This window comes from Megascapheus bottae, chromosome 29 (genome assembly GCF_031878675.1).
Source record: "Megascapheus bottae isolate mThoBot1 chromosome 29, mThoBot2.hap1, whole genome shotgun sequence".
In the NCBI taxonomy this organism is placed as follows: domain Eukaryota; kingdom Metazoa; phylum Chordata; class Mammalia; order Rodentia; family Geomyidae; genus Megascapheus; species Megascapheus bottae.
Genome location: NC_143537.1, coordinates 10,390,653 through 10,415,304, shown reverse-complemented (window position 1 = coordinate 10,415,304; position 24,652 = coordinate 10,390,653). Strand labels below are relative to the sequence as shown.

Below are 24,652 nucleotides of genomic sequence, written 5' to 3'. Positions count from 1 at the left end.
AGGAATCGAACCCATGTCTTCATGCATGATAGGCAAGCACTCTACCACTAGGCCAAACTCCCAGCCTACAAATGTGAGACTCTTATCTCGAATTAGACTCTTATGTCCAATTAATTATTGAAAACAGGAAGTGTGACTGTGATTCAAGGGGTAGGACAAGTAGCCTTGAGTTGAAGAGCTCAGGGGCAGTGCCCAGGCCCACAGTTCAAGCCCCATGAGACACCAAAAAAAAAATTTGTATGTGTTTTTAGATCACATTCCTCTTTTTAACTTATCTGTCCTTCTTGTGGTCATGGATCACATTTTTCTTTTGTTATATTTAATATTCCTTATGGGTCTATCAGTTTACCTCCCTCTTTTCTTCAATACCTTTTAAAATGCAAATCTGGTAAATAAATATTTTGTTCTCTGTAACTTGTATTCTGAATTGTAAGAAGTAGGAGATCTCACAGAAGTTCATGCTAACAATTCTTTTTTATTTATCAACATTGGTATCTATGACCACACTTGAATTTTTAGAAATCTAATAATAAAAATGGTTAACAGAGGATATTTCTATTGTGGTAAATAAGTCAAATTCTATAAGTACCAAATAAATCACTAGCTACTTCTTTTTTATCGTGAGGGTAATTTATAGAGGGGTTATAGTTACATTCATCTGGTAGTGGGTGCATTACTTCTCAAACCTTGATGGCCCTTCTCCTGTTTTTGTCCCCTTTTCCTCCCCCTACCTCCTTCCTCATTACATAGTTCTTTTTTACATTTTTTATTTTTTTGTGGGTCATTAGATTTAAACTGGTCCTGGGCACTGTCCCTGAGCTCTTCATCTCAAGGCTTCTTCACTACCCCTTTAGCCACAGTCCCATTTCCCATTTTCTATTGATTAATTAGAGATAAGAGTCTCAGGTGCCTTATTGCCTGGGCTGGCTTTGAACTGATTCTCAGATCTCAGCCTCCTGTGTAGCTAGCATCACAATTGTGAGTCACTTTCATTAGCTACTTCTTGAGTAGCTAACATCCACCCGGACACTGGGCATTTTGCAGATCTACTAAAGTGATAATCCACAAGGTGCCCTCAATGTGTTCTGATTGTTTATGAGTACATTTTTTTCCCCAGTTGAGGGGCTTGAACTTAGGGCCTGGGAACTGTCCTTGAACATGTTTTGGTCAGGCTAGCGATCTCCCACTTGAGTTACAATGCCACTTTTTTCTATGTATGTGATATTGAGTAATCAAACCCAGGTCTTTGTGCATGCTAAGTAAGCACTCTACCACTGGCTACACTCCTTACCCCTTGAGGGTATTTTTTTATTTGCCACATTTGTGGCTTGAACTCAGGGCTTGAGCACTGTCCTTGGCTTTTTTCCCCTCAAGGCTAAAGCTCTGCTACTTGAGCCACCGCACCCCTTCCAGCATTTTTTCTGTGTGTGAGGTACTGAGAAATCAAATCAGGGTCTTGTGTATGCTAGGCAAGCATTCTATTTTTCCCTGTTGGTCCTGGGATTTGAATTTTGAGCCCAGGAACTGTCCCTGAGCTCAGTAGCTCAAGGCTATCATCTTACCACTTGAGACACATTACCACTATGGGAGTACTTTCTTTTTCAGGAGGGGAGTGTCATGGGGCTTGAACTCAGGGCCTGGGCCCTATCCCTGAGCTCTTCAGCTTAACCTACCACCCTACCCCAGGGCCTGGGCTTTGTCCTTGAGCTCTTCAGCTCCAGAGTACTGCCCTACCCTTGAATCACAGCCCCACTTCCCATTTTCAAATTAATAATTGGAGAAAAGTGTCTCACACTTTGTAGGCTTTGTAGTGCCTGGGCTGGCCTTGAACAGAACCTTGGACCTCAGCCTCCTGAGTACCTAGGATTGCAAGCATGAGCCACTGTGCCCAGATCGAGAGTACTTTTTAATAGATCTAAATAAACTTTTCATTTAGGTGGAATGTGAAAATACTGGAAAAATGATTTGTTTTCCTGATACAGAGTAAATTTTATCAATATAAGCTCAACACCCTCTTCTGACCCTAGCTCCTAAGAATTGTTGCCCTGTCTACATTGCTAGCACTAGAAATGTATTCTGATATATTAGGGAAATTTTGTATTTATAATTTATAATTATTTATAATTACTAATATAAAGGCAAATATTTCTACTTTGATGTTTAGTTCTCCTGTTGAATAAGTAACACATCACGACCCAAACATTTTATATTGAGACAGGAACATATGGAAAAGACTGAAATTCCAGAGTTGTTGTTCTCATGACTCAGGGATAATTTATAGAAATAAATGTGCCCTCACAGAAGCTGGTGTCATTTGATGATGTAGCTGTGGATTTCAGCTGGGAGGAGTGGCAAGAACTGGACGTTGCTCAGAGGACTCTGTATAGAGATGTAATGCTGGAGACCTACAGCAACCTGGTGTTCTTGGGTGAGCATAAGTCACATTAACTTTCAAGTTCAAAGGCTTTATTTTTTAGTAGATACATGAATATTTGTTATTTATGTATAAAATTCCATTCCATGTGAAAGTGTGATTTCTGTCTAAGATAAACTTCAACTAGATTATGAAACTCTACAGGCAATTGTATTATCATTCTTGAAGAAGTCAAAGGAACATTTTGATAGATCTATGTGTCACTGACAGACTTTCTTCCCAAAGTTGAGTTATAGACTAGGTCATATGTCACTATTGTAAGAATGATTTGGAAATCATTAGCTTCCAGTATGTATTTATAATCCAAATCTGATACCTGGTACAGCGGTTCATATCTGTAATCCTAGATTTTCAGGAGCCTGAAATCTGAGGATTTTGGTTTGTAACCAGCAAGGACAGAAAGTCCCCATAAGATGCTTATCTCCAATTAACCACTCAAAAACTAGAAGTGAAACTGGAACTCAAACTGATAGAATGATAGGATTGAGCAAAAGAGCTGATCAGGTTGAGGTCACAAAACCAGCAAAATAAATAAAAAGCTGGGAGAAAGTCAACCATGTGAGAAATGAGAAAAGGATTTTAAAAGCAACTTTTTGAATAAGATGGCTTACAGTACTTTACAGTACTGATAACCAGAATAATCAATGGTCCACTGTTTCTCATACACAGGGCATTGTGTTTATAAACCTGAATTGATTGTCAAGCTGGAGCAAGATGAAGAGCCATGGATAGGAGAAACCTCAGAGAAGAATTTCATAGGTGAGCTAATGCATCTTGCACAGTGGTTTATGTTCGATCCAAGGTTCAGTTAGTAGCTTCAACTTGTGGTATATTCAGCAATAATATTATTTTTCCTGAGTCCTACATGTGGCAGAGAACTAGGTGATTTTTTGTCTCAAAGATTTGTCAATGAAGAATTTGTATGGGGACATCCTAAATTCTGTGTGGCAGTAAAGTTAAAGTTAGCAATTCTCTTTCTCTTTCTGGAAATTACTCTAAAACAAAAAAAGAAAATTAAAAATGTAGTAGAGAGAGATTCCTTCTTTTTTTTTTTCGAGACTAGGGCCATCCAGGTTGATGAAATAAGTACTCCAGGGTGTTATTCTCTCATAAGTAAAGTAGCTTCTTGGTGGTAGGCAGAGATTGTGATCCAAGAGTAAAAGTTTTAGTCCAGAGAAGATGATTAACTAGGTGGTCAGCTAGAATATCTCATTTTCCATGGTTCTGACTGCAATTACAGAAAAGGAATTCTGATTAGGGTTGGTCTAAAATGAAGAGAAATACATTTTGAAATTCCCTAAGATTTTTAGTGTGAAGTTAGAACCGAAGAGTTGTTGCTATAAATCCTTACTCTCAGGAACCATTCCTGCTTAGGTGAAAAGCAAAGGAATGTCTAAACCACTTTATTGATCTCTGCATATTCAAAATACTGTTGTACCTCTCCTAATGGTTAAAAAGGAAAGTATCAATATATATATAAATTGTTACAAGGAAATAAAACAAAACAAAGTATGTTTGGAGTTTGGTCTAGTGGTAGAGTGCCTGTATAGCATGCAGGAAGACCTAAGTTCAGTTCCTTGGTACAAAATTCAAAGAAAACACCAGAAGTGGTACTTTGGCTCAACTAGTAGAGCTCTAGCCTCGAGAAAGCCCAAAGAGTGTGCTCAGGCCCTGAGTTCAAGCCCCAGGACTGGCAATCAATCAATCAATCAATCAAACAAACCAGCTATTCTCCATTGATAAGTAAAACAACATCTGAATAAAACTCCAAATATACTAAAGTGCTTAGCTTAAAACTCTAATAATGTATAGTTGAATAACCTGAGTAAAAGGAGATGTAAAAAAGAAAATAAAACTGAATTACAGAAGAACATTATTTTTCCATGGTAAAATATCAGTATTACCTCTAATTAATGTATTATGGAGAAAACCATACATTTATCCTATCAGTTCCTACTTTGATACTTCAAAGTCTCTTACAGTTCAGATGGGAGAAAATATCTTTAATTTTACAGAACCTTTGTATCTCATTTATATTTTTTTCTGTGACTTGTTTTAGATGTCCAGGAAATGGAGGATGTGACTAAGACATGCCTGGAAAGTCCATATGAAAGTCTGTGTGAAGTAGCACTCACAAATTGTAACACCATTGAGGAAAGAGTAAAATTAGTAACAACTTTTCATTGGAGCTCCAAACATCAACCAGAGCTAATTAGGAATAATGAAAACTCCTTAGAGATCAGGACCAAGGAGTTCATTGAGTGTCAGAATGTGCTTCTCTCTAGTAAGCCAGATGAGATGCATGCTGCATACAGGCCAATGTTTGAAGAATCTGCCAGATCTTCAAAGCATTTGAGTGAAAAGTGTTATATGCCAATTAAGCTGCAGTATTTTCAGTATGGTGGAGAAGGCAAGGTATTAAACCCAGAGACTAAATTCTTGAGACCTAATTGGATTTGTATGGCAGAGTCCTCCAGTAGCCATGAAAAATGTAGAGAACAGTATGATAAATCTGCTGTTCTTGCCCAAGAAATAGTTCAGGGAGGGACAAACACTTCTGAATGTACTATATGTGGAAAAACATACAACTTAAAACCTGCAGTCACTACACATCAGAAGAAGCTCACAGGACAGAATTATTGTCCATGTACTAAATATGAGCAGTCATTCAGTAAGGAAGGACACTTTACAAGACCTCAGAGCACATATCCTGAGAACTTTGTCAAGTATAGCAAATGTGCAAAATCTGTCTCTCAGAAGTCAGACCTGACTTTTCAACCTCAGATGCCCACAGAAGAGAAAGTCTGTGAATATGAGGAATGTGGGATATATACCAGTCAGAAGGTTGCTCTCAGTAGGCATCAGAGAATACAAAAAGGAGAGAAACCTCATGAGTGTGACAAATGTGGGAAGTTTTTCAGACAGAAGTCATACCTTGCTTTGCATCAGAGAACACACACAGGAGAGAAACCTTATATGAATGTAACAAAAGAGGGAAGTCTTTTCACCCAGAAGAAAGACCTTTGTGTTCATCAAAGAACATACACAGGAGAGAAACCTTATGAATGCAATAAATGTCGGAAGTCTTTGACCAGTAAGTTACAGAATCAGAGAACGCACACAAGAGAGAAACCTTATGAATGTAACAAATGTGGAAAATCTTTCACCCGGAAGTTTAGCCTTTGTGATCATCTGAGAACACACACAGGAGAGAAACCTTATGAATGTAACAAATGTGGAAAGTCTTTCAGGAGAAAGTCAAACTTTCATGTTCATCAGAAAACACACACAGGAGAGAAACCTTATGAATGTAACATATGTGGAAAGTCTTTCACGCAAAAGTCAAACTTTCATGTTCATCAGAGAACACACACAGGAGAGAAACCTTATGAATGTAACAAATGTGGAAAGTCTTTCAGTAAAAAGTCAACCCTTCATGTTCATCAGAGAACACACACAGGAGAGAAACCTTATGAATGTAACAAATGTGGAAAGTCTTTCAGTAAAAAGTCAACCCTTCATGTTCATCAGAGAACACACACAGGAGAGAAACCTTATGAATGTAACAAATGTGGAAAGTCTTTTACCCAGAAGGCACACCTTTGCAGGCATCAAAGGACACACACAGGGGAGAAACCTTATGAATGTGACAAATGTGGAAAGTCTTTGTCCTTTAAGTCAAGCCTTCATGTTCATCAGAGAGCACACAGGACAGAAACCTTATGAATGTAACAGATGTGGAAAGTCTTTGACTCCTAAGTCAGACCTTCATAAGAGAACACACAGGAGAGAAACTTTATGAATGGAAGAAATGTGGAGTCTTTCACATGCAACACACACCTTATTGTTCTTTAGGGAACATGCAAGAGAGAAACCTTATGAATGTGATGAATGTGGTAAGTCTTTCATTCAGACACCTTAGTGTCCATCAAAGAACGCACACCAGAAAGAAACCTTATCCATGCAACAATTATGGAAAAATCACCCGGAAAGCATAGTGTGCTGTCCATCAGAGAACACACACAGGAGAGAAATTGTTTAAATGCTACACTTATAGAAAATCCTTGAAAGAGGATGCCCACTCTCTCCACTACTCTTTAACATAGTACTAGAATTCCTAGCCAGTGCAATAAGGCAAGAAGCAAGCATAAAGGGGATCCAAGTAGGGAAAGAGGAAATAAAACTATCCCTCTTTGCAGATGACATGATTCTGTATTTAAAGAATCCTATAGACTCTACTTCCAAGCTCCTTGAGCTGATTCAAAACTTTGGAAGAGTAGCAGGCTATAAAATCAACCCTCAAAAATCAACTGCCTTCCTTTACGCCAAAAGTGAGAGGAACGAGGCAATAATCAGGAAAGCAACTCCTTTCACAATAGCCTCAAAGAAAATAAAGTACCTAGGAATTAGCTTAACTAAGAATGTAAAGGACCTTTTTGATGAAAACTTTAAAACCCTAAAAAAGGAAATTAAAGCAGAACTAAGGAAATGGGAAAACCTCCCATGCTCCTGGATTGGAAGAATCAACACTGTGAAAATGACAATCTTGCCAAGGGCTATCTACAAATTCAACGCAATACCCATCAATATCCCAATGTCATTCTTTAAAGAAATAGAAGAGGCAATTCAAAATTTCATATGGAATAATAAAAGACCCCGTATAGCAAAAACACTTCTTAGCAGAAAGAACAGCGCTGGAGGAATTTCAATTCCAAACTTTAGACTCTATTACAGGGCTATAATTATCAAAACAGCTTGGTACTGGCACAAGAACAGGCCTGAAGACCAATGGAATAGAACTGAGGACCCAGATATTAAACCACAGACCTATGGCCACCTAATCTTTGACAAGGGAGCCAAAAAAATGGAATGGAAGAAAGACAGCCTCTTCAACAAGTTGTGCTGGCAGAACTGGTTAAGCACCTGCAGAAAACTAAAGTTGGATCCTTCTTTGACACCCTGCACTAGAATTAACTCCAAATGGATCAAAGACCTGGAGGTAAAAGCTGACACACTGAAAACTTTACAGGAAGGAATAGGAGATACACTAGGCCTCCTTGGCACAGGTAGAAACTTTCTTAATAAGGACCAAGAATCACAACAAATCAGAGAAAGGCTGGATAAGTGGGACTGCATTAAACTGCAGAGCTTTTGTATGGCAAAGGACATAGCTAGTAAATTAATTAGGAAGCCTACAGAGTGGAGAAGATCTTCACCAACCAAACAACGGACAAAGGCCTCATATCTAAAATATATCAACAACTCAAAAAATTGAATCACTCCAAAACTAAAAGTAACAACCATCCCATTAAAAAAATGGGCCAAAGACTTAAAAGAGAGTCTTCTCTGAAGAAGAAACAAAAATGGCCTATAGACACATGAAGAAATGCTCAACATCTCTGGTCATAAAAGAAATGCAAATCAAAACAACTCTAAGATTCCACGTCACTCCAATTAGAATGGCCAAGATCAGGAAAATGAATAATAACAGATGCTGGAGGGGATGTGGCCAGGAGGGATCACTACTACACTGTTGGTGGGAGTGCAAATTTGTTCAACCACTATGGAAAGCAGTATGGCAGTGCCTCGAAAGGCTAAACATAGGGGCCGGGAGTTTGGCCTAATGGTAGAGTGCTTGCCTAGCATGCACGAAGACCCGGGTTCGATTCCTCGGTACCACATACATAGAAAAAAGCTGGAAGTGGTGCTGAGGCTCAAGTGGTAGAGTGCTAGCCTTAAGAAAGTCCAAGGACAGTGCTCAGACCCTGAGCCCAAGCCCAGGACTGGCAAAAAAAAAAAAGGCTAAACATAGAACTCCCCTATGACCCAGCAATTTCACTACTTGGCATTTACCCAGCCCTCCAGAAACAAGGGCATACTAAATCCACTAGCACAACAATGTTCATTGCAGCAGTATTCACCATAGCAAAGATATGGAACCAACCTAGATGTCCCTCAGTTGATGAGTGGATCAACAAGTTGTGGTATTTGTACACAATGGAATTCTATGCTGCTGTCTGAAAAAACGACATCGACCCATTTGTTAGGAAATGGAAAGACTTAGAAAAAAATCATATTAAGTGAAGTAAGCCAGACTCAAAGGAACTTAGGCTCAATGGTTTCCCTCATTTGTCATAATCAGTAGAATCCTTGAGCTCTACTAGCAGAGATCTGCAATAGAGCAAAACCTTAATACATAAGGCCATATAGTATGAAGCTAATTGAAAGGACCTCCAGGATATTGAAACAAAAACCATATAATGAATGATGGTTGTCCTTAATATACTATGTTATCTCTCATCTCCTTTGCTGTCCCTTGGTTATCTCATATTGTTACAGTATCTCACTTTGTTATCTGATATATTGAATTTATTTGTATTTGGTTATTTGAAATTTGATAGGGAAGGGGGGAAAACCAAGACGGGTGGTGGGTGGTGAGTGGGGGGGAGGGTAATGGGTACCAAGACATGTGAAAGGGTATCAATGTATGTGAATTAATGCACCTTCTATCTGACAAATATCATGTAACCCTTTTATTAATTGCAATAAAAAATATAAAAAAAAGAAAATCCTTGAAAGAACTGTATAAAACACACAAAAGACAGAAACCTTAATATTGCAACTGTAAAATCTATCATCTGGAACCCATACCTCAGAGTTCATCTGAGAAGTGATTAACGTAGAAAAAATAACAACTCATGTTCAATGACGTTTAATCAGAATTCAGTCCTCAGTGCATTGGAAAACATGCACAGGGGAGGAACTCTGAGTATGATATATGGGGAAAAATAATTTAACCAGAAGTCATTCTTCAACAGGTATCAGAGATCTCAACACATGACAGAATCTCTGTAAATGTAAACATTAGGTGAGTCTTCCCACCAGAAGTGTGTCTTCAGCAACCATTAGAACATCTGCATAAGAAAGAATCCAGTTTATGAAAACCTTTGTCAGAAACCTCAGTAAATGATTGGGAGACATGCTTCACAGCACAAATAAACTAGATGTGTTGGGCAACCATTTTTTGCCCTTGGTCATTCACTGATCCAACCTTTCTTGTCCTATTGCCTTGGGTGGGGATGATGTACCTAGAATTATTCAAAGGATTTGGACACGAGTTATGTGCCTTAATTTCTTCTAGGCTTGACAAGTAATTAAAACTGAAGTTGTTGACTTGTGCTTTTTGTGCTGAGGAATGCTTTGTCAAATAATTTTATAAACTCTTCTGAGAAATAAAGAGATGTACCTTTTGATACTGCAGTCACATCATCTCCAGGGTGGTTTGGAAAGTGAACTTTGGTCCTCATATCTCAGCCTACTGAATAGCTAGGATTATAAGCATGAGGCTATAACCTTAACATTGCTGTTTCATTTGTTTGGAAACACCGACCTCTTCTCTTTCTCGTAAGTCTCAACCTTTCACTGAGATTATTTTCATTTCCCTATTATACCAATTTCAGTGATTCCTCAGACTGAGGTGATGTCTATCTCTTTAATTCTGAGTTTCTAGCATTCTGATATGTTGTTTGCATTCTTTACATCATTTAAGTTTACATTGTTCTCCTTATTTTTTACATTTACTTATTTAGATAATATTTCTATGTAGTTATACAAAGTAGTTGCCATTCAACCCAGCAGTTTATAAATACAGTAGGCCTTGCTCAATGTTGCCCATTTGAACATTCTCACCCATCCCTCGCAACTCCACTTTGCTCACTTTTTGTAATTTTGTAGGCTATGCATTAAAGTTTTACTACTTTTCCCCCTCCTTTTTCTTCATGCTACCTGCTTCCCCTTGATTGCTCCCTTCTCCTTAAAGTGCCTGTTTTCTGGTGTTTCTTTTTACTGATTTTTGATTTAACTGTTCTAAGAAAATGTAGTATGGCCTATAAGTTCTTTCAAAACTCAGAATTTTCATGTTTTAGTGTATTCTGTGCTGATTCATTGTTTTCCCTTATTCTACCTTTGATTAAAAATAAAATCAATATTTCCCTTTTAGAAGCCAAATTTATCTGCTGACCAAATGCTTTTGCCCAAGCCAAACACAGCCCCATGGCCTCTTTTTTCTGGTTTTAGGCTTTAATTTCATTTGTAGGAAGCTTTAATTTCAATGTAAAATCCTATTTAGTGTTCTAATGTCACCATGGTGAACAACAGAACTCTGTAGACAGGACTGGAAATAACCTGTTCCTCATAGTATCTTTTCGTCACTATCTTCAGATGGATACCATTGCTTTGGAAAACTATGTGTTCTCAACACACTCCTAGGCTTAGGAAATATTTAAGTGCGGAAAAAGTTTGAATTTTCTTGCTTGTTTTTGTTCAGAAGGTGGTCTTGGTTCCAGTTTCCTGGTGTAAAAGATGAATGAAGATGTGCTGAACAGGTTCAGAGATACAAGGAAGAAGTTTGAAAATTTCTTTTTGTCCCTGGAAGCAACAGTGTGTTCATTTGGTGGACTGTAGTTATGTGAATGGGGTTTGGGAGTTGTCTATAAGTCTGTTTGTGGAGTTATTTGACTACATGCCTATGAAAATGTCTCTCTCCATACACATTTTAGTACCTGTGCAGTGCAATACCAATATATATTTTGAAAAATGATCAATATTCTCCCAACCTAAAACTAATGGTTAAATAGGATTCTCATTTCTAACATGATTATGATGCAAAGAACCATGGTGCACACTTTGATATTGATTTTCAACCTTTTTTTTACAGTCCTAGGGCTTGATCTCAGGGCTTGAGCATTGTCCTTGGGCTTTCCTCAAGGCTAGGGCTCTACCACTTAAGCCGGAGCACCACTTGTATATATGTGGTAGCAAGGAATCAAACCCTGGTCTTTGTGCATGCTAGGCAAGCACTCTACCATTAGGCTAAACTCCCAGTCCCTTAATATTGATTTTGAGGCCAAGCATGAGCCCAGTGTTGATTGCCTGAGCTAATGATTAACATTATTTTCTCATGCAATACCTAATAACTATGTCAGGATGTTCCAGCTCCTAAGCTTCTTCTACTATAGCTGAGAGTGCTGTCTGTCATTCCAGAATTGTGTTCATTTTATGTCCTTGCAAACTGAAGACAATCAGCTGCTACTTTCTACATCAATGGCTAGAGATATAAGAAGTGGTTTATTTCAGCAAGCATCATAGAACAGTGATTTCTAATTTGAGTGAGACTAAAAGGGGTCAGTCATTCTCCCTTTTCTGTTTCAGAACTCCTTCCTATTAGTGATCAGTAAAAATGTCAGGCATGCACTGGAAAGGGAATCTCCTCTGAGTATAATATACTCCGCATTTTAGACAACACCCATTTTTAATTTTTCTGTTGTGTTGAGGCTAACATCCTTATTCAGTTTTTGAATGAAACCACCAGTGTTATACTAGAGTGAAAAAAATTGACAGAATTAACAGGCTAGGTTGACAGAATGAAAAGGCTAGGTACTCATTTCTCAAGTATAAAACACTGAATTTATTGCCCCTCCTTGGAAATAAATGTGCTCCAAGATACCTTCCTTTTTTTTTAATAGTAAAAGATGTTTGTTCCAATACTACTGTAAGTGTTATACATAATCTTTACCCACTCTTTGATCCCATATATCTGGAATATTGATATATTTTTCCCATTACTCTGCTTTGATTTTTACATTTAACCTGCCCTTATTCTTGAATCATTTCTGGTCAAACGTTGAGACATGGCAACCCTGACTTCCCTTGGTGGGTTTTCAGACAACCTGGCTTTCTCTCCTGGGTATAGGCTGTCTTCACCATAGGTGATGAGGGCGATAAGATCTGTGTATGGAATACTCTCTCCATAAGAAACAACTGTGATGTCAAATCTTTTTACAAAGTGTCATGTCCCAAGTTACACTGGCAAGGATGCTTGCATTTAAGCTTTTTTATTTTTTCACTTTTTTTGATCACTTTTTAAAAAAGTTTATCTGCTTTCTTAACTCTGGGAAATGAAAAGTTAAAATGTAGAGTTTTTCTTGATGAAGTTTGAAACTAGGAAACTAAAAGCACCCATTTTCCCAAAGATCAACATTTAAACTTATTAAAACTTTGGTAATGTGTTTTAACTTATTAAAACTTTGTGTTTTAATCGTTAGTAATTAGAGCCAAGCATAGTAGCTCTCACAAGTATTCCTAGTTACTTCAGTTACTAAGAAGCCAGGGGCGGTTTCTCACACCTGCAATCCTAGTTACTCAGGAGGCTGAAATTTGAGGATCCTGGTCCCAAGCCAGACCAAACACTAAAGTCCGTGAAACTCTTATCTCCAATTAATCACTAGAAAAAGGGAAGTGGATCCATCTGTCCAGGGATAGGGTGGTAGCTGTGAGCTGAAAAGCTCATGGACAATGCCTAGGCCCAGTCAAGTCCCATGTCCCACAAAAAAAAGATACTGAGAAACTGAGGATTCGGCAAAATGTTCACAATACTGCATTGCAATCAATAGGTGAACCCAGTGCATTGTGCTTCTTATTCTTAGCTCAGATACTTAGGAAGTGTAAAAAGAAAGATTGTGGTCCAAGCTGACCTTGTCATAAACATAAACCCTAGTATAAAAATAAGTAAAATCAAAATCAGGGTGTGTAGTTCAACGGGTAGAGCACCTGCCTAGCAAAGTGATGCCTTGAGTTTAAGCACTAGGATAGACAGGAGGGGGATGGGAGAAAAGAAATTGAGGAGTTATGATATTATCACCTACTGGAATTATGTGAAGTATTAAGCAAAGGGGTTATACGTGTTTTATATGAAAAGAGAATGACTTACCAAAAGGCAAATTATATGGAATTCAGATTAAAATACATGTATAACTTGTTTTTCTCTAAACATGCCTGTTTAGTTCAAAAGCAGTTAATGATTTCAAATGAAATAATACAAGAGTGGTTAGAAATGAATCATTGTTTTTTTTGCTACATTCCCCACTTACAAATTTCAAAAAACTGTTTTTGACCATATTTATTATTTGTTAATTTAATCTGTTTCACATGAAATGTTCAACATCTCTACCCATAAAGTAAATGAAAATCAAAACAATACTAAGATTCAAAATTAAAATTAAAAGAAAATAAGCCCAACCCTAAAAACATAAATTCTTTGCTAACAATTACACAAAAAAGCTCATGATCATGGTTTCAAATTCAATGTTTTGTAGACAGCAAGTGTTTGCAAAGTAGAAAATTTGCTCCAGCGTCTCCAAAGGGAGGTAGATATTTTGTGTTTGGTTTTACCAATCCTGGGGCTTAAACTCAGGGCCTGGGTCTGGGCCTGAACTTTGTTCCCGCTCAGTAATAGCACCCTGTCATTAGAGCCACAGCTCCACTTTTTGTTTATTGGTGGTTAGTTGCAATGAAGAGTCTCAGACATTTCTTCCTTGGTTGCCTTTGAACAGTAATCCTCCTGAGTATCTAAGATTACAGGCATGACCTACCAGTGCCTGCTGAGAGCTAGTTCAATGGTAAAAATGTATTAAATTAGCAGAGACTCAGGCAAAAAATCACTAAATAGAAAACTTAGTTGAATATTTCATGATTCCAGTACTGGGACTTGATCTTAATATCTTGGTGCTATCCTTGAACTCTTTGATGAAGGCTAGTGTTGTGCCACATTCAACTTTGAGCTTTTTTTTCTTATTTATTGGAGCCCTAAAGTCTCATGACTTTTCTGTTGGGGCTAATCTTGCACCTCAGTCCTCAGATCTCAGCCTCTCAAGTAGCTAGCCAGAGGCTTTAGCTATTGGCAACTGGCAGAATAATAGGATTAAAAAATGCAGTGGCAGCACTAGAGCAAAAGTGAGTGTGTAAAGCAAACTGTTTAAGCTAATGTTTGAGACAAAAACATTGTATGTGAGTGGGTGGGGGAGTCTGGTAACTGTCTGATTAGAACTTCTATAGGGAGACGGTCTGAACAGCTAACTTGAGGTCTTGGAGTGGATAGATTTCAAGCAGCATATTTGTGCACTGAGGTGTACTTCCAGATTTTCTAGTCAGTCAGTTTAACAATTCTGCAGTGACACAAACAGGCAGACAATACTCAAAGATAAATCAAGCAATCAAACCAACACCCCAAACCTAGCTTTGTGGTTATATTCTTCCCACACTGACTCTGAAAAGACCCCTAGCATCCTCAGCCAGATGCCAGCATGGAGAGTGAATGATTTTTGAGCTGGTGGTTCTAGGCCTGGCAGAGGCCCTACTGTACCATGCTGTCCTCTGGGTCCCCACCCAGAAAAGAGTCCAGGAGCAGGCCATTGGATCAGGCACAAGCTGATCTGTGAAGAATCTGTGGCCTTGGAGGTCTATGGCGATCAATAAGACTGGTGTGGGCACCATGTCAGTGTCTCCGGGGCACCTCCAGGGCACACTTGGGGGCCAGAAGTATTGGGGATTTGAGCCTATTGTAGACAAGAGTATGGGCTGATGTCACTTTGAGATTCTTCAAGGCAGAGTGGTAGCCCTGGCTGGTCCAGGGTCCCCTGCTCTCTCCGTCTGTCCCATTTTGTTTCATTTTGTTTTGCTTTCTTTTTCTTTTTCTTTTTTTTATAAAGGTTGTATTTCTGGGGGCCGGGAGTTTGGCCTAGTGGTTAAAGTGCTTGCCTAGCATGCATAAGGACCCGAGTTCGATTCCTCGGTACCACATACATAGAAAAAAGCCGGAAGTGGTGCTGAGGCTCAAGTGGTAGAGCTCTAGCCTTGAGAAAGTCCAAGGACAGTGCTCAGGCCCTGAGCTCAAGTCCAGGACTGGCAAAAAAAAAAAAAAAAGGTTGTATTTCTGGACACCCTCACCTCCTGGAACTGTCACGTGTTAGAATTTCTTTCTGATGTGACCATTTTCAGTGTTTGTGTGTGTGTGTGTGTGTGTGTGTGTGTGTGTGTGTGTGCGCGTGTGTGTGTGTGTGTGTGTGTACAGGAACTGGTACATGAATTCAGGTTCTGGATGTTAAACTTAAATAAATGTGTTTTTTTCTTTTCTGTTTTTTTTTTTTCCCCAATGTCAGTCATGGGGCTTGAACTCAGCAACTGGGCACCAAATTCCAGATATACCCTCCTTTCTCAGAAACTGGAACCATTGTGGCTAGCAATGTGGCTTAGTGGTAAAGTGCTTGCCTTGTGTGCATGAAGCCCTGGGTTCAATTTTTCAGTACTGCATGAAAAGAAAATGCCAGCAATGACATTGTGGCTCACATGATAGAGGGCCAGCTTTAAGGAAAAGAAGTTGAGCTGGGTGCGGTGGCTCAAGCCTGTAATCCTAGCACCTCAGGAGGCTGAGATCTGCAGATCACGGTTCAAAGCCAGCCTGGACACTAAAGACCAGCGATTAATCTGCAATTAATCACTAGGAAATGGGAAGTGGGGCTGTGGCTCAAGCGGTAGGGTGGTAGCCTTGAGCTGAAGAGCTCAGGGTCAACGTCCAGGCTTAGAGTTCAAGCCCCATGACCCACCAAAAATAATTAATTAATTAATTGATTAATTAAATGATTGGTTACTGTTCATGCTGGTTTTTGGTTCAGTAATTCCTTTGCTCAGTTCAGGAACACAATACATTCTACTATCTGACTAATGGCATGTAGAAAGAGAGTGAGAGAGATAGAGAGGGAAGGAAGGAAGGAAGGAAGGAAGGAAGGAAGGAAGGAAGGAAGGAAGGAAGGAAGGAAGGAAGGAAAGACATGCCAGAGGTGGAGCTGTGGCTCTAGTGTTACAATTTAGCCTTGAGCACAAAATCTCAGGGACCATGCACAGATCATGAGTTCAAGCCCCAAGACCTGCTCGCGCACGCGTACACTGTTTTATGTAATAATGCTTGAACCTAGCAAGGTGCCACGCTAATCCCTGGATTTCACACCGGGCTATAGGAACTGGGCTAGCTCACCTCAGGGCTGAGCTGCAGGAGGAGCGGCGCCGTGTGCGCATGCGCGGGCCCAGTCGGGGACCGGAAGTGAGAGCTGCGCATGTGCGGGATTGCGCAGAGAGCCAGGACCCGCCAGCTCCGCCCTGGGGAGGGAAACGGGGCTCAGCGGCCATGCTGGCAACGTGCCTGGCCTTGGGGCTGGGCTGCTCTCATCTGCTGTTCCAGGGGCGGTCATGGGGCTGGAACGGAGGACGTTGGCGCTCTCCACAGCTGGCTGGGCACCCACGGTGACGCCGTGGTCCCCGGGCCAGGTTGGCGTCGCCCCTCGGGCCTCCATGGCTCCAGTCCGCGCGGCCCGCGCAGCGCTGCCCCGAGGACGCCCCGGGGGGCGCTGACCATCCCGGCCTCCAAAGGCGTGGAGAGGCCGAGGCAGTAGGTGCGCGGAATTCCATCCCAGTGACCTGTGGCAGAGAGGAAGGAGAGCAGAACTTCACATCTGCCATGCCAGCTGCTGTTTGCAGCCTAAAGACCAAAACAGCAAGTGCTGGGAAGGAGAGACGAAGGGAGGGAGGGAGAGAGGTGAGGAGCTCCTCTCCGAAGTGGTAACACTACCTTGGAGTTTCTCCTTGTGACCCTGTGGATATTGTGGTTAAGATGTGAATTTGGTAACTAGAAAGCATGGCTGCTCACTCATTAATAAGTTAATACTCTGATTCTGTCTGGAAGCTTCAGTAGCAGCTTAATTAGACTTAAAGTCTGTCTTCCGTTTAAAGTGATGAGAATATTGGTGGGACCTATGTACAAGATCTCTGGCTTCGTATTTTCTCACCATCCGTGTGCCCCTAGGTCAGGTGATGGGACTTAGGAAAGCCTCAGAAGCAGAGATGAAAGAACATGCACTTCATCTGATAACATGGCTGACTGATTTCTCAGGTTTGCTTTCAAAAAATGTGTTAATAGGCTGGGAGTTTGGCCTAGTGGTAGAGGGCTTGCCTAGCATGCGTGAAGCCCCAGGTTTGATTCCTTGGTACCACATACATAGAAAAATCCAGAAATGGTGCTGTGGCTCACGTGGCAGAGTGCTAGCCTTGAGGAAAATGCCCAAGACAGTGCACAGGCCCTGAGTTCAAGCCCAGGACTGGCAAAAAAAAAAAGTGTTAATATAGTTTTATTTTCATTAAAGTGTTGTATAGAGAGGTTACCATTTTACATTTCAGGAGCTATGTAACTTCTGTTTTGGACAATGCCACTCCTTTCTTTGCTTTCTCCCAGTTTATGCTTTTTTGTTTGGTTTTATTTTTGTGCCTGTAGTCCAGTTGAACTCAAGGCTTGGTCCCTGAGTTTTTGTACTTGAGACTACTCTGTCACCTGAGAGGCCCGGGTGGCTCATGCCTGTCATTCAGGAAGGAAAGTCTGTGAGATTCTTTACTCCAGTGACCCCACCACATATAAAGCAAGAAGCTGCAGTGGTAAAGCCTCAGTTGAGTATGAAACCTAAGGGGCTGCACCCAGCACCAAAGTCCATCCCTAATACTCCGAGCACATAGCGCAACAACATTACTAGGTGAAACTAATTCGTTGTGTTGCAAAAAAAAAAAAGTACAGTGCTTTCTTAACCTCTTACCCCAAATGTACCTTGCCTATTTTGAGATGTCCCTATGTAAATTTTTGGGTCAGAGTGCTTAGTTAATTTTTCAGTAATACTCCTAGTGCTTGGTTTGTTTTTGTTTTTGTTTTGAGCTAAGTGGTTGTGATTGACATCAGGAAGAAAGGATAAATGGCTTGCAGGCTTCAAGGCTACAGTGATGAGCTCCACTCTGTAACCTGGTGTGAGAAGATTGCTTCTCATAAACGGAGAGAAAGATTCAGGTAGAGATGATTGAAGGGAGATATCCTACTCTAGACTGAAAAACAAAATGGGTGCGATCATATTTAAAATGGAATCATATTTAAAACTTCATGTTTCATGGATCATAGAGATAGCAAACTTTTTGGAATCTGTGCAAACTAACATTTCTTTGAAAAGTAGAGATTTAATGTAAATTAGAAACAGAAGTACCATCTCTCCCATAAAATAACCCAAGATTCCCAATGGGAAAATTAAGGCAGCAATTCCAGAAACAAAGAACTGCTACTTCATCACTGGAAGCAAAGACCATACCATTTAATCTGGAGTCACTTTCGAGTCCACAGTGGTGTAAATATTCGATTGTGATAGACTCTATATCAATATAGCAGAATTACTTGCTTTTCTTTCTGTCTTGTTTCAACACTATATAATATTGGTTCCTTATTTGCCTGTCAGGAAAGTTCCTGCCTAGGTTAGTTAGACCTGGAGCCTGAGCACCTGGCTTATGTGTTAGTTTCTGATCCATCCCAGGAGAAGGCAAGGACCCCCCTCTTTTTTCAGCATTGAGAGCCAGGTATGTCTTATTAAGACAGGAATACTGAAGCTTAGTAAAGTTTTATTCAGATCTGGAAAAGGCATTTAAAGTTAGAGCTGCTTGTGTACAGATAAAGAGTAAATAATATATATTCAGCATGGAGTAGATGTTTATATGTAGATGCTCACTATTCAAATTATGCCAAGAGGTTGGTGGCATGGCTCCATCAGTGGAGTGCTTCCAGTGAACAAAAGTGTCAGGTACTGATGAGCCTAGATAATGTTCTGAAAAAGTGTTGCATGTGGCAGATTCAGTTTCCTATCAGCAAACCTCTAAGACTCAGAAAAGTTTTCAAGCCCTCAGTTTAACCATACTGCTGCCATTTTCATGTTTATGAAAGGGATGGTTATAGTTGCCTATAATCCTAGCTGCTTAGTAACCTGGGATGTGAGGATCATGGTTCCAGGCCAGTTAAGACAGGAAAGTCCATGGGACATGTCTCCCATTAAACAGTGATAAAGGCACACTCACAATATTAGTAAAGATAAATCTTGTGGTAAGTACTAGGAAAAATTACAGTTCAGTAAGATCTTGGAGCATATTTATTTCCAAGGAGATCCAGTGGATTTGGTGCCATAGAATTTAGAAACTAGGAATTAGTCCTCCTATTTCCCAGCATTCAGTGGTTTTTCCACTCTAGTATAAGTGTAGCTTTTGTCTGTTATCCTAGATACTAGAAAAACTAAGATATGGAAGATTATAATTTAAGGCCAGCTCAGACAGAAAGCTCATACTACTGTATCTCAGTCAGTAGCTGAGCATAGTGTTTTTGCTTTTTATTCCAGCTTACTCAGAAAGTGTGGGGAGAAGGATTGTTGTCCAGTCTGGTGTACTTACAAACATTGAACTCTTCAAAAGATGACTAAAGCAAAAAGGGCTGAGGATATGGCTCAACTGGTGGAGTGCCTGCCTAGGATGCATGAGGTCCTGAGTTTGAGTTCTGGGACTGACAGAGAAGAAGGAAAGGACGGAAAGAAGGAAGGGAGGGATATTACCACATATGATGTAAGATATTAAAGATGTTTGAAGTGTTTTACATGGAAAGATATTGCTGAGGTATTAAAAATGTAAATTATAAAATCTGGAATCCAGGGTAGATCATATGCCTAACTTTTGTTTTTTCCACTTTTTTATGTGAGTCCTGGGCCTTGAATTCAGGGCCTGAGCACTGTCCTGGGTTTTATCAAGGCTACAGCTCTACCACTTGAGCCACAGCACCACTTCTAGCTTTTTCTATGTATGTGGTTCCACTTCCAACTTTCTAGTGGTTAACTAAAGCTAAATGTGTCATAGTCTTTCTTGCCTGGGATGGCTTTGAAGGGTGATCTTCAACTCTCAAACTCTTGATTAGCTAGGATTATAGACATGAGCCACCCCAACCAGCCACAAGTTTATTTTTTAACTTTAAAAAAATTAAACTGGGGATAATAAAAGAAGGTTTAATATTGTTCCAAAGAGAAATGTAGGCATTACCAGGATTATGAATAGGTAACCCCTCTTTACAGCATCTTAATAATATCCTTTGTCTGGCACTTAAAAGCCACCAAAATACACCATTAGCTGTTTGTTTGTTTGTTTAAGTCAGTTATGGGGTTTGAAGTCTGAGCCTGGGTGCTGTCTCTGAGCTCTTCAGCTCAACACTACCGCACTGCCCCTTAAGCCCCAGTGCCACTTCTGGTTTTCTGTTGGTTAACTGAAGATAAAAGTCTCAAGGACTGGGGGGTGTGGGGGAGGGAGGGAAATGGGTACCAAGACATGTGAAAGGGTATCAATGTACGTGAATTAATGCACCTTCTATCTGGGAAATATCATGTAACCCTTTTACTAATTACAATAAAAAAAAAAGAAAAAAAAAGTCTCAAGGACTTTAGTGCCTGGGCTGGCTTTGAACTGAGATCCTCTGATCTCAGCCTCCTGAGTACTAGGATTACAGGCCTGAGCCACTATGCCCAGCTTGCTTTTGTTTTTAACAAAGATTTTTGCTACTTTATGGATTTGAATGACACATCGTAAGCTTGATGCTTGGTGGCTTACACCTATTATCCTAGCAACTAAGGAGATTGAGTTCAAAGCGAACCTACATAGGAAAGTTTGTGAGTTTGGAGGCAAGGGCTGGTCCTTTTACACTTTTTGACCCAGTCAGCACTGTCCTTCATTTTCATGGTTCTCAAAAAATGTATGTTGGTCTGACATTTGGTGGCTCACACCATAATCCTAGCTACTCGCCAGGCTGAGTTCTGAGTATTACTGTTCAAAGAGAGCCCTAGTAGGATAGTTTGCAAGGCTCTGACCCCCAATTTAGGCAATGAAAAGCTGGAGGTGGAGAAGGAGCTCAAGTGATAGAATGCCAGCCTTGAGTGAAAAAGCCAAGTAAGAGCACGAAGAACTAATTTCCAGCCCCAACACTAGCAAAACAACCATGTTTAAAAAAACAGAAACAATATGAAAAACCTGTACCTGCTCTCTGTTAATAATCTAATATTTTATTTAGTTGTCTTATCTGTGTGTATTTCTATGTAAGTGCACAGAAACATGAAACAAATTTGCCTCTTATAATTCTAAAACAGAATATTCTCCCATTATTACCTACAATATTTTAATTATAAACATGGAAGAAAATTCACAGTGTTTTCTTCGGTATATTCTTATATCTAGCACACCTACATACTTCCTTGGCTGAGCCAAAACTGCTGTTCTTAAGTTATTATTCAATTTAATTTTCCATTAGGGTTTATATGGTGTATGTAATGTTTCTTTGGCTTCACATACTGTAAAATACCAGCCATACATCTAATGTTGTATTTTCACTTGGAACATTCTAAATCAATTATTTGATAAGCTATTCCATATATTGTATTTGCCTAGCAATTTCCTTATGGTGGCTTTTAACTCATGAATTTTCTTACTGTGACTTTTGATTTCTCTATTCCTTGTATTTCCTATCAAGTGTAAATTTGGCCTTGGCCTACTATACATTAGAGTAGCCCTTAGCCCCAGTGATTGCTGAGCACTGGAAAGGAGATGAGTCTAATTTGAGATGTGCCATAAATGTAAAATACTCTACTTTGTATTAAAAAGTAGAACCACATGCTGGTGGTTCTTGCCTGTCATCCCAGCTGACCAAAAAACTGAGATCTGAGGATCAAGGCTCAAATCTCACCTATGCAGACCAGCTCAGGAGACTCTTCAAGTAAACACACACACACACACACACACACACAAAAACCAGAAGTGGAGATGTGGCTGAAGTGGCAAAATACCAGCTTCTACTACCAGCACACACATAAAGAAACAAAATAGAAAAATGCTTGCTTTAGTTACTAAGTTTTCTTTTTCTTTTGTTGTCAGTTATGGTGCCTGAACTCGGGACCTGGGTGCTGTCTTGGAGCTCAAGGCTAGTTCTCTATCACTTTGAGAATATTTAAAGTAAATCTGTTGTATTTTAAAAATTATTTTCGAGGGCTGGGAGTTTGGCCTAGTGGTAAAGTGCTTGCCTAGCATGCACGAAGACCCAGGTTCAATTCCTTGGTACCACATACATAGAGAAAAAGCTGGAAGTGGTGCTGAGGCTCAAGTGGTAGAGGTCTGGCCTTGAGAAAATCCAAGGACAGTGCTCAGGCCCTGAGCCCAAGCCCAGGACTGGCAAAAAATTATTTTAGAATTAAGAAGTATCTTTATTTTTAATTAAAACTGAGTTTTTACATCATATTTCAACTGTCATGTTCTACACTCAAGTATTCAAGAAAATAGACACTATGCAATCACTGGTACATAAATTTAAGAACATAATTTAAATTAACCTGAATATTTGTATGTCTTAGAAACATATCAATATATGTCAATAGAATATAAATTCTTTCAGTGTCCTATATGTCTATATAGCTATGTCTTTATATCTCCATATTCATGCCAGTGACCTGGAGTATCTCAATATTGTCATTGCCCTTGTATTGTTCAGATCTAATACCCACATATCAAGGAGACCATGTGCCTTTTATTCCTTTTGTCTTCGCTTATCTCACTCAACATGATTTGCTGTAGTTCCATCCACTTCCCAGTGAATGCCATTATTTTATGTTGTCTGGGGGCTATGTAGAATTCCATTGTAGATATTTACCACATTTTTTGTATCCATTCATCTGTGGTGGGGCATCTGAATAGTTTGGTTCACTTCTCTCTTCTTGGTTCAATTTGGGTAGCTTATATGTATTTAAAAAAAATAATCTGCCAGGTGTGGTGGTTCACACCTGTAATCCTAGCTACTCAGGAGGCTGAGATCTCAGGGTCAGGATCAAAGCCAGCCTGGGCACAAATGAACCTGAGACTCTTTATCTCCAATTAACCTCTAGAAAACTGGTAAAGAGCTTGATAAAGAGCTCAGGGACAGCACACAAGCTGGGTTCAAGCCCCATGACCCTCACCCCCCCAAAAAAGTCATTCATTTCTATTAAATTTTCCTATTTCAGTAAATATAAACTCTGGAAATAGTTATTTATGATTATTTGGATATCTTGTATTCTGGCTGTTCCCGTGGCTTCTCTAATCTTGTTTATCTCTCTCATTTATTTGGTTAGTCTTCCAAGGGATCTGTTAATTTTGTTATTTCTGTAAAAGAACAGCTTTTTGTTTCATTAATTTTATGGATAGTCTTCTTAATTTCAATCTCACTAATTTCTGGTTTTCTTTTTGTAATTTCTGTCCTAGTTGATTTACATTTAATTTTTCTTGTTCTTCTAAGTGGTTTAATTGCTTCTTTAGGTTATTTTCATGGATTTCTCTTGTCTTTTTATATGAACTCCTACAATGATAAATTTGCTCTTTGGTCTGTTTTTTCCTGTGTTCCAAGGGTTCCTTTGTGATGCATCTTCATTTCCATTGCATCATACGAACTTTCCAATTTCTCTAATTTGTTTTGTAACCCAGGTGTTATTTAGTTTCTTCCTATTCAGATTCTATGTGTTAGAGTGGTTTTTAGAGAGTACTATGTAATTCAGACCTGGTATCTCCTTGGGCTGCAGCTTCTCTGGCTCTGCAGGGTTAGGGAATCCCCAGAGCCCACTGCAAAGTCCAGGCCCACCAGTGCAGGCACTGCGTTGCCCACCCCAGCACCAGCTCTGCTGTTCTCTTCACTGTGGTCCTTGGCAATCCGTCCCTCACTAGTATGAGACCCTTTGGGGCAACCAGTTTGGGGATATCACTGGGTGGCAGCAAGTCTAGCTTTTCATTTGGCATTTGCAAGCTGGCAGACCACTAATACTGGCTCATCACTGGTCCACACACACTCACACACACCACACACACATACACTCACACACATGCACACACGCACGCACACACACACATACACACACACATGCCAATCTTGACAGCCCCTCCCCTCCCAGCTGTTTCCTGCCATATGCTTAGGGACTTTCCAAACTCAGACTCTGTTCCCTCCAACTGTCCATGTCTTCTGAAAAGAGACCAGAGGGGCCTCAGCAACTGCTCCTTGCATAGCGACCAGCAGAGCAGCATCCCAGGCTCCACCACACACCTCTGACTCACATACAAAAGAACCTGTGTTTCTTCAACACACAGAAAGCAGTCAGCAGACCTGGCACAGGGACATCTGCCAAGGACACCTCAGGAACTGCAGGGGCCTTGACATCAACACAGAGGCAGGGGCACACATCGCTGGCTGATGTTGAAGCATCTCCTCTTTTGGATACAGGCTTGCTTGCCATGGAACTGCAAAAGATAACTGGATGACAGTGCAAAAGGTCACAGAACACACTGGAAGAGCCAGACAGGCAATGGTGGTGGGCTCAAAACCTAACGACATCAGAGAAAGGGACAGCGTGGCTAAATCTGCTTGAACTGTTTGAAAATCCTTGCCAGTGCATCTTTCTTTTTACCAAGAAACAGAGGAAAACTTCCTCTTAACTCTGA

At 40.0% G+C, this 24,652-nt stretch overlaps 3 protein-coding genes and 1 long non-coding RNA gene across 5 annotated transcripts in view; all 4 read left to right on the top strand.

The window, feature by feature from the left end:
- The window catches only part of LOC150044717 (uncharacterized), a 98,532-nt gene extending 95,228 nt beyond the window's left edge, over positions 1–3,304 (top strand). The window contains exons 9-10 of the mRNA XM_090320913.1: positions 2,302–2,428; positions 3,104–3,304. Of these exons, the coding sequence (XP_090177039.1) occupies positions 2,302–2,428; positions 3,104–3,246 (270 nt within the window). The 3' untranslated portion in view covers positions 3,247–3,304. The remainder of the gene's footprint in view (positions 1–2,301; positions 2,429–3,103) is intronic.
- LOC150044707 (ral guanine nucleotide dissociation stimulator-like) overlaps positions 1–24,652 on the top strand; it is a 358,565-nt gene that overhangs the window by 120,776 nt on the left and 213,137 nt on the right. The window lies entirely within an intron of this gene.
- LOC150044716 (uncharacterized) lies at positions 4,505–6,585 on the top strand. The gene has a single exon (XM_090321151.1). It carries the CDS (start codon positions 4,505–4,507, stop codon positions 6,158–6,160), a length of 1,656 nt encoding a protein of 551 aa, XP_090177277.1. The 3' UTR covers positions 6,161–6,585.
- On the top strand, positions 16,313–19,757 carry LOC150044715 (uncharacterized). 2 transcript variants are annotated; one of them, XR_016533044.1, is made up of 3 exons: positions 16,313–16,716; positions 17,127–17,213; positions 19,510–19,757. It is a non-coding gene; the product is annotated as an uncharacterized LOC150044715 (long non-coding RNA). The 2 variants fall into 2 exon arrangements; XR_016533043.1 differs by having other exon boundaries at positions 16,313–16,859.

Bases quoted from the DNA above. Each gene is read 5' to 3' on its own strand.
- LOC150044716 (XM_090321151.1), top strand. From the start codon at position 4,505: ATGGAGGATGTGACTAAGACATGCCTGGAAAGTCCATATGAAAGTCTG.